The sequence below is a fragment of the Rosa chinensis genome, chromosome 7 (genome assembly GCF_002994745.2).
Source record: "Rosa chinensis cultivar Old Blush chromosome 7, RchiOBHm-V2, whole genome shotgun sequence".
Taxonomy (NCBI): Eukaryota; Viridiplantae; Streptophyta; class Magnoliopsida; order Rosales; family Rosaceae; genus Rosa; species Rosa chinensis.
The window spans coordinates 24,881,847-24,895,607 of NC_037094.1; the positions used below are offsets into that span (position 1 = coordinate 24,881,847).

The 13,761-nt window shown below is 37.7% G+C and overlaps 2 protein-coding genes and 1 long non-coding RNA gene across 5 annotated transcripts; 1 reads left to right on the forward strand and 2 right to left on the reverse strand.

Moving 5' to 3' along the window:
• Nucleotides 1–333: 333 nt before the first annotated feature.
• LOC112178610 (receptor-like protein EIX2) lies at nucleotides 334–3,737 on the reverse strand. 2 transcript variants are annotated; one of them, XM_024316781.2, is made up of 3 exons: nucleotides 1,230–3,737; nucleotides 799–1,157; nucleotides 334–630 (listed from the first exon to the last, which is right to left on the reverse strand). In XM_024316781.2, exons 1-2 carry the CDS (start codon nucleotides 3,529–3,531, stop codon nucleotides 802–804), a joined length of 2,658 nt encoding a protein of 885 aa, XP_024172549.1. In that variant the 5' UTR covers nucleotides 3,532–3,737; the 3' UTR covers nucleotides 334–630; nucleotides 799–801. The 2 variants fall into 2 exon arrangements, with proteins under 2 accessions (XP_024172549.1, XP_024172548.1); XM_024316780.2 differs by having other exon boundaries at nucleotides 799–3,735.
• A 79-nt stretch (nucleotides 3,738–3,816) lies between these two features.
• LOC121050829 lies at nucleotides 3,817–9,819 on the forward strand. Of its 2 annotated transcripts, XR_005804117.1 has the most exons (4): nucleotides 3,817–4,121; nucleotides 4,453–4,613; nucleotides 8,987–9,029; nucleotides 9,429–9,819. It is a non-coding gene; the product is annotated as an uncharacterized LOC121050829 (long non-coding RNA). The 2 variants fall into 2 exon arrangements; XR_005804119.1 differs by lacking the exons at nucleotides 3,817–4,121; nucleotides 4,453–4,613; nucleotides 9,429–9,819 and adding exons at nucleotides 4,620–5,276; nucleotides 6,592–6,685 and having other exon boundaries at nucleotides 8,987–9,310.
• Nucleotides 9,820–10,518: 699 nt separating this feature from the next.
• Nucleotides 10,519–11,366, reverse strand: LOC112178617 (beta-amylase 3, chloroplastic-like). The gene has a single exon (XM_024316789.2). The coding sequence runs from the start codon at nucleotides 11,364–11,366 to the stop codon at nucleotides 10,578–10,580; it is 789 nt and encodes a 262-aa protein (XP_024172557.1). The 3' UTR covers nucleotides 10,519–10,577.
• Nucleotides 11,367–13,761: the final 2,395 nt, after the last annotated feature.

A 13,761-nucleotide genomic window follows, 5' to 3' on the forward strand; every position in this document is an offset into this window, starting at 1 on the left:
TAAACTTTCCAATACTTGTTAGGCACTGAATCTGATATTCCAGAATTGCAGATATGAAGATAATGATCGATGCTCTGTCCGCTCTAAATCCAATAAAAGAAGAAAAAGAATAGCATGCCTAATATTGAAATGTTGGATTCTCATCTGGACTGAAGTTGAAATACTAAGAGACATGGATGAATATTATAGTGATCAAGTTGGATTGACATAAATGAAACTTCTGGAAAACAAGTTGAATAACACAAACATGATCAAGTTATTTTTTTTCTTATTTTCTTTTTGAGAGAACATGATCAAGTTAGATTGGGATAGATTAATTGAAATGCTCTGGAATGGAACAGTATATAATTGCAGATAATTACTTTGAAATCAATCGAGAAATCTAGGTTTAAATTACAGCCAGAAAGATTAGGAAGCTAAATAGAGGTCTTGTTGCATGGAATAAAAAGTTATACCAGCTCATACTACATACAATCCGTTATTCACGCACATTTCTCATGAGAAACAAGCATAATATTTATTTCTTGCCGAAAGAGAAAGCAAGGACATCTGAAAACCTTCAACATTAAGCCTCGAATTTTTCCACTTCTGGGAAATTAGGCTCATCATTTCCCTGAATGCCAGAATCTCCTAACATCATGTCAAAACAAATGACAGTCAAAAAACAATATTTCTAAAACATTGAACAAATATTTTGTGTTTCCAAACGATTGTTATACTATAAATTTGAAGAGTTTAAGTATATCTAGCCAGAAACATAAACACTAGAAAAAATAAGTATTATGTAGCTTAGTTTACCATTTATCTTTGAAGTGTCCTCCGCACTTTTGCCTTGCTTTTGACATAAATCCAATCTTTTGCATTGTCCAGGAATCTGAAATAAGCATATCTCCAAGAAGTCTTAAGCAGTAAACTGAAGCAGACTATCCAAAATCCAGTGACGAATCCCAGCAATGCACTGATAAAGAATCCTAGGCTTATGAGACCATCATCAACCTGCTCTTTGTTATGAATTTCAGTTCCTCTGGCGATTCCATCATCTTGAACTGTTCCATCTCCTGGACAACTTTGTGTCAGCGGTGGTCCACAAAGTCCAAGATTTCCCATATATTGAGAAGCATTAAAACCCTGAAGTTGGGTGCCTGATGGAATTCTTCCTGACAAGTTGTTGTGTGATAAGTCCAAGACACTAAGAAAGTTTAAGCTCGCAAAACTTGTAGGAATTTTACCAGATATCCGGTTTCTTGACAAATCAAGAGATTCCAACATCTTCATGTTACCAAAGTCTTCAGGAAGCTTTCCCGTCAATTTGTTTGTAGACAGGTTCAGAGAAATCAACTCTGTCATACTTGCTATACTTGGCGGAATTTCCCCAATCAAATAGTTGCTTGAAATGTCAATGCTTCTCATACTGTCAAGATTTTCCCCAAACTCAATTTCTATTCCTTTCCACACAAGTTCCACAATAAAATCAGAAGCTGTAGTATCATTAGCCAACGAGGTTATGTTATTGAAGCAATGTGGCAAGCCTCCTGAAATATTGTTGTGAGAAAGGTCCAAAACATGAATGGCAGCTAGACTGCACAGGGAGAAGGGTATGATTCCATTAAACTCATTTGACCGTAAGCCTAGAATCACCAAGTTTGTTAGGTTTTGGCCAATCCATGGTGGTATCTTTCCCGATAGGTTATTGTTGCCAAGGTCAACCATCAATAATCTGGTACAGTTCTCTAAAGAAGGCAATTCTCCTGAAAAGTTGTTGTCATGTAAACGCAATATCGCAATTCCCTGTAGATTGCCTAACGAGCTTGGTATTTTTCCAGATAATTTATTCTTTCCCAAATTCAACATTTCCAATTCTTGAAATTGCATCCAACAATTAGGAAGCTCCCCAGACAATAGGTTCTTAGAAAGGTCAAGATACTCCAAATTTGGAGCCTGCATTGCACATAAGGAAGACAAGGGTCCTGAAAAGCTATTATTTGAGAGATACAACCGAATGAGCATGGGAGAAAATGTTGGCAATGCGCCAGAAAATAGATTAGAAGACAAGTTAACATGACCTAAGCTTGTCGATGACAGATTCGGTAGTTTCCCATGGATTTGGTTCATAGAGAGATCTAAGTAATCCAAGCCAGAAAATAGATCCCAAAACTTATTAGGTAATGATCCCGATAGACTAGCATTAGAGAGAAAAAGAACTCGAAGATTTGTTTGCCTTAGAATCCATTTGGGAATAGCTGGGCCCAGCTTATGGAAGGACATGTGTAAATAAGTAAGTTGAAATGGTGGATTCCAATCTGAGCTCAGGTTGATAGAGAAACAATTACTAGAAAGAAGCAAAGCCTGTAAACGAGAGAGGTTTAGAAAGTGGGATTCTGTTATGACACCAGTGAAAGAATTCCAGGAGAGATATAGATGTTCAAGGCTAGAGAGCTGCCCGACACTCTCTGGCACAGACCCATTTAGTTGATTCCTCAGAAGAATCAACTCTCTTAAATTTGAGAAACGTGTGAAATCTGGCAACGATCCCCAAAATTGGTTAAAACCCAAGTCCAAGGTGTCAAGTGTGTTCTCAGCACAAGACAAGGTTTTAACAGAGTCCTCAATGTTTTCAGACAATTTGTTTGCACCCAAGTACAACAACTCTAAGCTGTATAAGTTTTGAAAGCCTTTTGGTATCCCACCTTCAAGTTGATTGGAAGAGAGATCAATATGGACAAAGTTGCTGCTGACATTGGCTATCCAATAAAATATTGAAGAATTAAGAGAGTTCCTAGAGAGGTCAAGGAGTTGAAGAGAGGTGGAAGAATTAATAAAGGAAAGTGATCTTAGATTGACATCAGGAAGATTACACCAAGATAACCTGAGCTCTGTAAGTGAAGTGAGCTTGCTTAAAGATTGTGGCCAATTCACAGCCTCAAACAAATCTAGATGTGACATGTTCAGGTATCTCAAGGAAGAAAGATGAGATAACCACTCAATATTCTCAAAACTAACAAATGTGTTCCTGGAAAGATCAAGAGTGTGCAAATTAGAGAGGTTTCCAAGTTGGGGAGGAACAGGTCCACTGAAATTAGCATCTGCAAGTTTGAGTTCTTTCAATTGACTCACAGAGCCAATGAACTTGGGAATGATCATTCCTCCAAAATCATTATAACTGAGGTCCAAGTAATTTAGATATGGCAATTCAAGTAGTGAATGACTAATTTCACCTCTCAATTCAGTGGAATCGAGATTAGCATCATAACTATAAGAGAGATCTAGAGTGATGACATGACCTGTTTGGTTGTTGCATGCTATTCCTCTCCACTTGCAGCAATCTTTCTCACTTTTCCAAGAAGCAAGAGCATTGGACTCATCCACAAGGCCTTGTTTGAACTGGAGAAGAGCATGCCTTTCACTCTCCAAGCACATAATGTTGTTGGAGCTTCCAACACTTGAACAACAAATAGCAGAGGCAAGGGCCAGACACACAAGCCCAACCAAAACAGAATGCACAGATCTACCACTCATTATACTGTAAAACATGATTACGAAGATGATATATATGCAAACTGCAGAGTGGAAGCATATATAGTTGGAGCAAAAGAATTTTGGAAACTACGTATATATAATCGTGGAAACAGCAATATTGGAGTTGCTTCAGTCCATTCCATAGCAAGTCTCTGGAAATTGGTTGACAAAATTTGGAAGATGGTTCTTTCTTCATTGATTACTAGTCTCTGTCTTACATTATGATATTGCTGGGGATGCTTAATTATCATTGATGACCCAGCACAACTTATATGACAATTGCTGGGGATGTGGGGACGCGTACATGACTAGTCTCAGTAGTTCTTTGTTTCTTGCCGTTTTGAATGAATACTAGTTTGTGATATTAAAAAACAAAAAAACAAAAAGTAAAAAAACAAAATACATGACATCATGCGTACAGAGCTGGGCGCTCAACTGGAGCCCAAAGCCCTTCGAGTTCTCTTCTAAAATATCTCAAGCTCGCTTACCGTACTTCCTTTCCTCTTCCTGGAATTCCATTCTTTTCAGGTACGGCTTCATGTTTGGAAGAGAATCTGCTCGCAAAGAGAATTCGCCGCCAGAATCCCAATTCCTGACTTCATTGGGTACTTCCATTCTCTCTCCCACATAGTTATTTGTTTACTAAAGAATTCTAATTGGGTGTGCTTGGTTGGGTTTAATTCTAATTGTTGCAAGTGAATGTAAAATTGGCTCAAAACTAAAAGGGTTTCACTATTGAGCCAAAAGCAGAGGACTTGATTAAAATCACAAGACTTCAGTTAAATCCCAATGCTGTAACTCTAAGATGTAATTCAGTTAAACTTTGCTCATCAATATGGTGTTTTCCCTCGTTGTTTAAGTTTTGAGGTCGCATTATAGGCTCAACATGAATTGGAATTAAAGTATTCTTATAGCTGACAGATTAGTTTGAATCAGTTTTTTAGGGGAATGATGTGGTGTTTGAACCTGGACAGTAGATGCTCTACTCCCTCCATCAGGTGGGCAGTGTGGAAATCCCTTCATTTGTTAAAGCTTGAGAAAACATTGTGTTAAGGCCTTACTGGAAAACTCCTCCGGCCATCTTCGGCTGTTTTCAGGTCATCTTACCTATCCTTGACAGCAGAATGTGCGTTCCTGAGTAGTTTAGATATTAACTTTAAAACATTTGTATGCTGACTTGCATTGAAGATACAGCTTTCTGCTGTGACATAGTTGTTTTCAAGATGAATGAATTACATAATGTAGTTGGTGTTGATCATACTCTTTGGTGTTTCAAACTAATGAAGAAGCATTCTGTGAATTAATGTGTCAATTTTACTTGTTGTGGATCATAGAGGCTTTGCCTTGCCTGTCATAATGATGAAATTTACTATAAACCAAAGATGAGTTACTGTTCACTCAGGCCCGAAATGGAGTGACGATTTTGCCCTTGCTACTTGCCTCAACTACAGTTTTACCATAGTGATCACTCTCTCTCTCTCTCTCTCTTATATTGTATAGTGTTATTTTGCCCTTGCTCTGAGAGCGAAAAAATAATAGAGATTTGGGTTTGTTTTGGAAGAGGTCTGATTTCAGTTGATCGAGAGGGAGAGACAGAAACACTGAGAGAGAAGTAGAGATCCATAGCAAGATTTGGATCGAATTTGGATCCATATTAATCCAAGATTGTGGTGTTTTGATTGAAAGAGAAGTAAGAGTGTTTGGTTTCAATTGTCTTCAATCTGTTGTGTTGGTGGGTTTCGGGAGAGTGAGGATTGCAGGTATGGAACTTTTCTTTTGCTATGGTTTTTGTTAGTTGTCGTTTCCGTTGATTGGGTGTTTTCGGTGTTGTTGGTTTTGGATTAATATGAGTTTTTATGTCTTGGGGGTTTTCTTCGTCTTTGGATTTGGAATCTGGGTAATTGATTGAGAGGGTTTCAGGTTGTAGTTTTATTGTTACATGGTGGTTCACTTGATTTCATGGATTTGTTTTGTGAGTTTGGTTGTATTGGTTGGTATTAATTTTTGATCAAATTCTGCAGCAATTTGTAGTTTATGTAAAGGGATGAGTTTAGGTGGTCTACTTAGGCGGCTAATTAATTACATATTAATGTATATAGAGCTCGATCAATTAAGGGAAATGAGAGATCTAGGTAGGGAAGACTATAGAGATTGTAGCAGGTTATGCCGGGTGCAACGTATGCATCTGAAATTTTCTGTTTCTTGGTTTCTGCATTTTGGGTGAGTTTCTTTACCTCTTCTTCCTTTTCCTGCGTTTTCCTTTTGCTGCAATTGTGGCCATGTATATTGTTTTACAGTAAAAGGGTATCCCATTGGGTGAACTGGGTTAATGGGCTAATTGAGTAGGTACGTTATGGTCAGCTCTTTTGGTAAAATAGCAATGTGAGAATCAGGAAAGCAACGAAAAAGAAAATGAACTGTATTTATTTGAGTTCTTTCGATACAATTTGTTTTTTGAGTTTGATCTTTTTGTTTGTTTTTTTCAGTTCAGTCTTTATGATCACTTTTTAATTGCTGCATGTATCTGCTTTGTTTTCTGCATGAAATTAACTTCAGACATTTTATGTTAATCTTTCATCATTCGATGTCTGCTTGCTCGAATCAAGGGATTTAAATTGGACTTCTCTAAGGCCAGTCTGCATGTATGGACTATTGAACTACAATCCTGTTTAAGAGTGGTTCTTTCACTGGTTGAAAGCTGCCTTCCCAATTCCAGTTCCAAACTTGGGAATACAATTAAATCAACTCGGTCATGTTATGGTAAAATGATGTCAAAATCTTTGAATGTCCTTTTCAGTAATGGCTGCAACATTATTGGAGCTTTATTTAATCATTTGTTTTGCAAGCAACCACATTTAATATGGTTCTTCATAATGGAAAGGCCAGCTTGGCCAGAAGTGTTCAAATGTGTGTGTTGATTGTTTAATTTACTATATATTAAACGTGAGTGCACTGTTCCTGACTGTTCAAAACGGGACAGAAAGGACGGTTTCATCCTCACTTTATCTTTTTTTACGCCTCTGCCATTGGTGTCTGAAGCCATGTCGGTTTTGGCGCTGTGTCTTTACTCTTTAGGCAATAGAAGACGTTTAGAAAAAAGGGAGAAGAAGAGCGATTGGTGTTGGTTTGGAACTTTTTCTTGCTGAGTTCTTTCTTTGGTTTGATTAAGGTATGTGGAGATTTTCCTTTGGTTTCTGGTTAGATTAACCTTTGTGGTTTGGCCATTTTCTTCTGCTTTTCCTTTTTGTTAGCTGGGTTGTTGGTCTTGAATTGTTATGGGTTTTTACGTTTTAGGGCTTTTGTTTATCTTTGGATTTGGGATTTCGGTGATTGATTGCAAAGGTTTCAAGGTTTGTTTCTGATGTTTGGTAATTTGACAATTTTCATTAGATGGTGGCCTGCTTGATTTCATCGATATATATTTTGTCATGTTCTGTTCAATCAGATTGGTTGGTATTGATTGGTTTGTTTCTGATAGGTTTTCGATTCGACCGAGAGCACCTGTTACTCCAAAATCTTATTTGTTTTAGAATTGAACTATCTGTTTGTATGAAATCAATCTGTATTTGATGTTTGCTTTGATGTTTGATTTTGGGTTCAAATGGATTATAAAATAAGGTTCAATTATTTGGGATCCTTCTTTTCTTCTGGTTTCAATTGATATGATCATCGCTTTTCTTAAAAAGATTGTGGGAACTGATCATTAGCAAATCACATGGCAGAGCTAATAGTTTTTTTTTGCTTCTATGGTTATCGTTTCAGAACCATATTTAGCGGAGGATTCTGAGTAAGTGGGGATTAGTAACAAAAGGGTGTGCCCTTGACCCTATATATTCTAGGTAAAAATGGGTAGCAGAGGATAAAAAAAAACAAAAACAAAAAAATCGTGTAACTCCTTTTGGTAGGGAGGTTAATTTAGTTTTCTGTCACAAACACACCTTTTGGTAAATCCAGCGAAACAACTAAAGCATCAACAGTAATTTCTTATCTCAAAAAGGGGATGTCAATCAGTTTAAACAGTACTACTGAAAATTACTAGAGCTAACGTGCAAAGTTATCCATTCAGTCATCATATGTGAATATAATTTGTAGCGATCAATTGATAGAAAATTGAAATTTGATTGTCAGATTTTATTTTAAACTCCTCATGGAACAATTTAAGATTGTGAGGTGTTCTGTTTTCAAGAATGATTTTTTAACATTGTATTTCTAAATTGTTCTATTCAGCATTCCATCGATGATTATAGACTTTAGTTTCAAAGAGTTTAATCAGTTTTACTCTTCATGGATAACCAGCTATTATTTCTTCTGTTTTTCCTATAGAATAGAAACCAAAGAGATTATTTGTTTGGATAATAATAATAATTGTCCTAGCAGACTCAAAAGGAAAAACTAAATGATAAAAGAAATTAATAACTTTCTGAGTTAGTTTGTCGACTTGATTGTTACCCTATTCGAAATCAGACGTGCACATCTTATGGCCATCTTTGTAGCATCATGGAAATGCTCTGTCTCCTATTTGGCTTTCAGTCTTTCACTATTCTGTTTTTAATGGGGGTTTTGGCGTTATGCTTTACTACATCAGCCACAAATATAGAATAAAATTATATAGGGTTTAGAATCTTGGGTTTTTGAAGTTACTACAACCAAGATTATACACAATTTCAACATTTTTCACAGTTAACTAGTGTTCTTTCTCTTTTTTTTTTTTTTTTTGGATATAAATTTCAGTCATAAGGACATAAATGATATTCAAATTTGGTTCGACATAGATATGACTTGGACTTTGATTCAGTTGGCTTCCCTTATTTTGTTTTCCAATTTGGACTTTTTCAAAGCAATACTCAATTATCTGAAATGGTTGGGACAACACGGTAGTTAATTAGTTAAAGATAGGTTCATGAAATGGGGTTAAAGGGTGTATATTGAAAGAATGATAAAGATATAGCTGTACTAAATTATACTGTACTAAGAAAAGATTGATTAAAGACCGTGGACATTACTTTCAATTTTCTTTTGTACTTCTGCTTGCTTATATTTGCTACTAGCATAGTTGCTGCTATAACTGATGCATGTATAGAAACCACAATACATCATAAAATATATAGCTCCTCCAAAGTTGATACTTCTTATGCTGGTGTTGCTGAGGTTCAACCAATTAACTGCCTTTTGTTCTAAGCTAATTCTCATCACTTTTCTGCTCATAGAGAGTGATCCAGAGAGATATCAAAGAACGATCCATAGAGGGATCGGGTGTGTGTTTTTTGCTTTGTAGGAAGTCTTAGTGTACTGTTACAAAGCATCATTAGTGTTTTGTTTGTCTATAATGTTATTTTCGTACAATTAGTAATAAAATTCTTCAATAAGTGTTTCGTTTTATAAAGTGGAAATCCTTCCTTTAATTTGTAAAACTTTCCTCCTACCCTTACTTGGTTTCTGATTCATGTTTTTCGTTATATTGCTTTTGCAGCAAAAGTCTGAGGATCTGAAAAGCAAGGGTTGTCAATTTCTAGGTATGGATTGGTTGCCAAGACCATTTGCTATTTTCTGTATTGTTAATGGCTCCCAAAAACGAATGTTTCCTCAACATTCCTGGTTTGATTTTCATGATTCTTTCTGGCTTTTTCATCACAGAGTATAAATATTTTGTGTCTTTTGCTTCTCAGTTACATTTTTTTTTTCAAGAAAATTCTGTGGGTAATAGCAGGGAAACATTGTAATGATTATGTACTCTTTGAATGAATCTTCAAGTTCTCCTAAGCTGTTCATCTAAAACAAAAGATGAATTAGATCATGTCCTATCTTTGAGATCTTATCAAAGTTTCCAATATCAATAGCAGCTGCCAACAAATAGGCTATCTTAGTTTATATTCTCTGTCCTTCTAAGATTAATTCTATACTAACAATTAAAGGGGATCAACAAGAGGGACTAGGAAAAGGCACTATGTAGTAAATGGAAGCCTTCAATTCAGAGACAGACCTGCCTAAACTTAAAGTATGTTTCGTGGTTGCAATGCACATCCCGCAGCAAAGCACGGGCACCGCTGCTAGTAAAAAATATTTCTGGGATTTTCCATGCAATGTTCTCTTTATTTTTCTGAAAGGTTAGTGTCAGGTTTCTGATCTGGCCTCTGATCTACTCTCTTGTACAGAAACATGTAAACCTAGTGGCTAAGTGCTTGATGATTTATATCTTCCTATGGCCGGTTGTCATTTACTTGTGTTGTTTTATCAGTAGTCGTGAACTAATATGCTAAAACACTGAGAAAGGTATAAGTTAGTTAAATTAAGCTACATCTGTATATGCAGGGTATGTTGAACTTCACTACAAGCTAGTTTCTTGTTCATCAGCAAAAACAAGAAGTATTCTAATGTCTAGAAATTAGGGAGGTTTGAGCTCAGCGTAAAGAACTGGATGAACTGGTGGCTGTTAAAACTTAATTCAAGAAAGAGGTAAGTGAAGTCAAAGAAACCAGTTTGATTTAGATCTTTAGTGATTTTTGTGTTAAGGAGCCCCTCCCGTTCTTGGAGCAGCTTCCCCTCCTATGAGCTGCAAGATATTATCTGCCTGCACCCTTTTTTTTTCCCCATAAATAGACATGATATGCCTTTGTTTCCAACATTAAGTATATCAGTAAAGGTTTAGTATGAGTCTTCCATTTCCAGCACTGTAGCTATATTGAAATAATAAACAAAGAAAATAGAAATTAGTGATGATATATTTGAAGTTGTAGATGCTTCACTAAGAAGCATGAATGCATATTACTCGACACACTGGACTGGATTGACAACTATTCTCAAGAGTCATCTGAACATCCCCTAAACTAGATGAAAACCTGGTTTGAATGATCATCAACTGACCATTCAGGTAATGGAGACATATACAGGGAATTGTTTAACCATCTTAGGCCTCAGCATCTGATGCCAAGTATAGTTTGCTTATAATTAATTACTCCTTTTATCCCTCACTCCCTCCCTATTTTTTTTTCTCAATATATTACAGATATTAACTATATACTCGGATACTCTGTTTGTACATAAAGATGCACTTATAAATTTTTCTACACAAGAACAGTTTCCTTTTTTTCCTGGACATTCTTCTCCTTGATAAACCGGACAAAAATGTCGGTTCCAGTGGAGTCACACTCTGACAGTCTTTCATTCCGGCCTCCTTCAGCCATTCCTTTCACAAATTCAACCATGTTCCGCCAGTTGTCCCCTTCGAACAATCTCTTATTCAATCTTAGGTATGTGAAAGCACTCAACGCATTGCCGGAATCTGATCTGCTTGTGGCCAAAACTTGTCCATATGCACCAGAATCATACCTCTCCAGTGCATTCTCTCCTGCAAGTTCAATTCCAGCACTCTTGGTTGCCATCTTTACTTGCCAGACTAACCCCTCGGGTGAGCAATTTGCATTGTCAGGCTGTTCTCCATCTTTCATTTCCATGCAGGTGAAGTTTAATACAACCCCATGTTTGCTGAACATTTTTGCTGTTGGTATGTAACCATCTCTAAGTCTAGTATTATAGTTGCCAGCAGTTAATTCAGCAGCATGGGATCTTGTTCTGTAGTGCCAATGAATCCCAGCTACCTTTCCAGATAGTTTAGCTCCAGTTCCTTGGAACACTCCTTTTGCAGCTGCCAAGTGTCTATCTCCGTGCCTTAATAGCTTCTCTGAGTACCATTCGAGGAAGAACTGTCCATACTCGGTATTCCAGGTTCCATCTCTTTTGAAAAATCCGGTGTCTTCAGGAAACTGATTGTACTGGCCGGAATCATGGGGTCCAGTCCTTCCCCATTCTCTCTTTCCTTGTGCCTCTTCTGATGCTTCCAGGGAAGCTTTCATGTACTGTGACAAAAAACCTTGTTTAGAAATAACATATATACCAATATTCTCTACAATCTTTTAGGTGCCTTTATGATCCATTTTGATATGATCCAATTTAGGGCCATTTTGTTGGTAGCATAAAATAAAATTAAAATAAAACTCCTTTTATTAGGATGGTTACCTTGTCATAGCATTAATCTCTTAACCTATTTTTGAATAGAATAGAGAACTTACATATTTTAGAAAGTGTTGGAAAGTAGAGCAAAATTAGCATCTTGTATAGCTGTTAACATTTAACACATTCACTCTATATCATCACATTGATTCTATATTATTAGACATTAATAGGGCTAGAATAGCTTTCTTGTTTTGTATCCTAGAATCAAGCTGTGTTATTGTATATATGTGCTACAGATCAATAGAGCAATTATCTCTCCAGCAAATCTGTCTTTGTTGTTTTTCATGGTATCAAAGCAGGACTCACAATCCTGACTCTTCTCTAGCCTTCCTAAGGCCTAAGCAACAAATTCACAAAAGCCATAATCACCATGGCTGGTGATAACGTCCCATTACCACCACCCAATTCCAGCAAGTCAAATAATCCAACATCTGATATCTCAAATCCATTCTTCACTCACCATTCAGATCATCCTGGATTGGTCTTAGTCTCTAAACCATTGAATGGAGACAATTACACAGGTTGGAAGAGGGCTATGACAATGGCTCTCAATTCTAAAAACAAGCTCGGTTTTGTGAATGGTTCAATCAAAGTTCCATCACCCTAAGCTGACCCATAAGGATATGCAACCTGGTCAAGATGCAATGACATGGTCCATTCATGGATCGTTAACACAGTCAGTTCTGAAATTGCTGACAGTATCATCTACTATGCTACAGCTCATGAGGTATGGGAAGGTCTAAGTGAGCGTTTTTCACAAGGCAATGCACCTCGCATATTTGAAATTCAGCGAGACATCGCTTCACTCAGGCAAGAACAACAATCAGTTTCTGCATACTACACGAAACTGAAAAGTTTATGGGATGAATTGGCATCCTATTCAGAAGCATCACAAGGAGCACATGCAGATCAACAAAAGCTCATGCAATTCTTGATGGGATTAAATGAGACTTACAGTGCAACCCGCGGTCAAATCCTCTTGATGAATCCCCTTCCAAGTGTCAGACAAGCATATGCTGCAGTTGCACAAGAAGAAAAACAACGTTTCGTTGCAGTGGCGGAGTCCAGTTCAAGCACCGCCGCCATGGCTGTCCGGAGTGGCGGCCAGCCGAACCAGATCGGCAGCAGAGGAGGTCGTGGTGACCGACCGAATCTTCAGACCGGTCGAGATGCCGAACGCGGCTTCAACGCTCGTTTTGGTTCAGGTCGAGGAAGGGGAAGGCCGCACTGTACCTATTGTGGTGATCCAGGACATTGGGTCCAAACATGTTTTCACCTAATCGGTTTTCCTCCAGGTCATCCCAAAGCAAAGCACGGATCGGGAAATTTCCCCAAGAAGCACACTGCCACACCAGTCGCGCCTTCTATCGCGCCCTCTCCTTCTGCTAACCAGGTTCATGCGACAGACATCGTAGAAGAGGAGAATGGATCAGCAATTACTTTATCTGAGGCCCAATTCAAACAGTTTTTAGCTGCTCTCCAACAAGCCCAAAAGCCCAATCCAAATACTGACTCGAGTTCTAAGGCAAATGCAGTAACGCAGCCGGGTTTGTCTAGAGTCGCTTCCCACAATTGGATAATTGATAGCGGGGCGACAGATCATATTACTTCGTGCTCTAAATTATTGAATAAAAATAAAAATTGTGCATTACCACCTGTTTTGCTACCTAGTGGACAAAAAGTGCATATTGAAGCCACAGGTTCTTTGCCTCTGAGTACTGTATATTATCTACATAATGTGCTGTTTGTGCCGAAGTTCAAAGTTGATTTAATGTCGGTTAGCCGCTTGACAAGAGGTCTGAATTGTTCAGTAACATTCTATCCTTATTGGTGTGTTTTGCAGGATCTGGCTACGAAGAGGACGATTGGATTGGGTAAAGAACGTGATGGGCTATACTATTTGGTGGCACTAGCGACAGAACGAACCAGGCCTTCCATTACCACTCCTTCCAGATCATCTTGCAACCTTGTCCTTTCCCCCACCAATCTTTGGCATAATCGCTTGGGTCATGTCTCCTCTGCATGTTTAAGTCACATAGCAAAAAATTTCTTGCATTTTTCCATTCAGCCAAATAATAATTGCCCTGTGTGTCCTTTGGCTAAGCAGAGTCGATTACCATTCAGTTCTAGTTCTATTTCTTCTAGAAGACCATTTGAAATAATTCATTGTGATATTTGGGGTCGTTATCGACACCCTTCCCTTTCTGGTGGCGTTTTATGTCCTTACCATTGTGG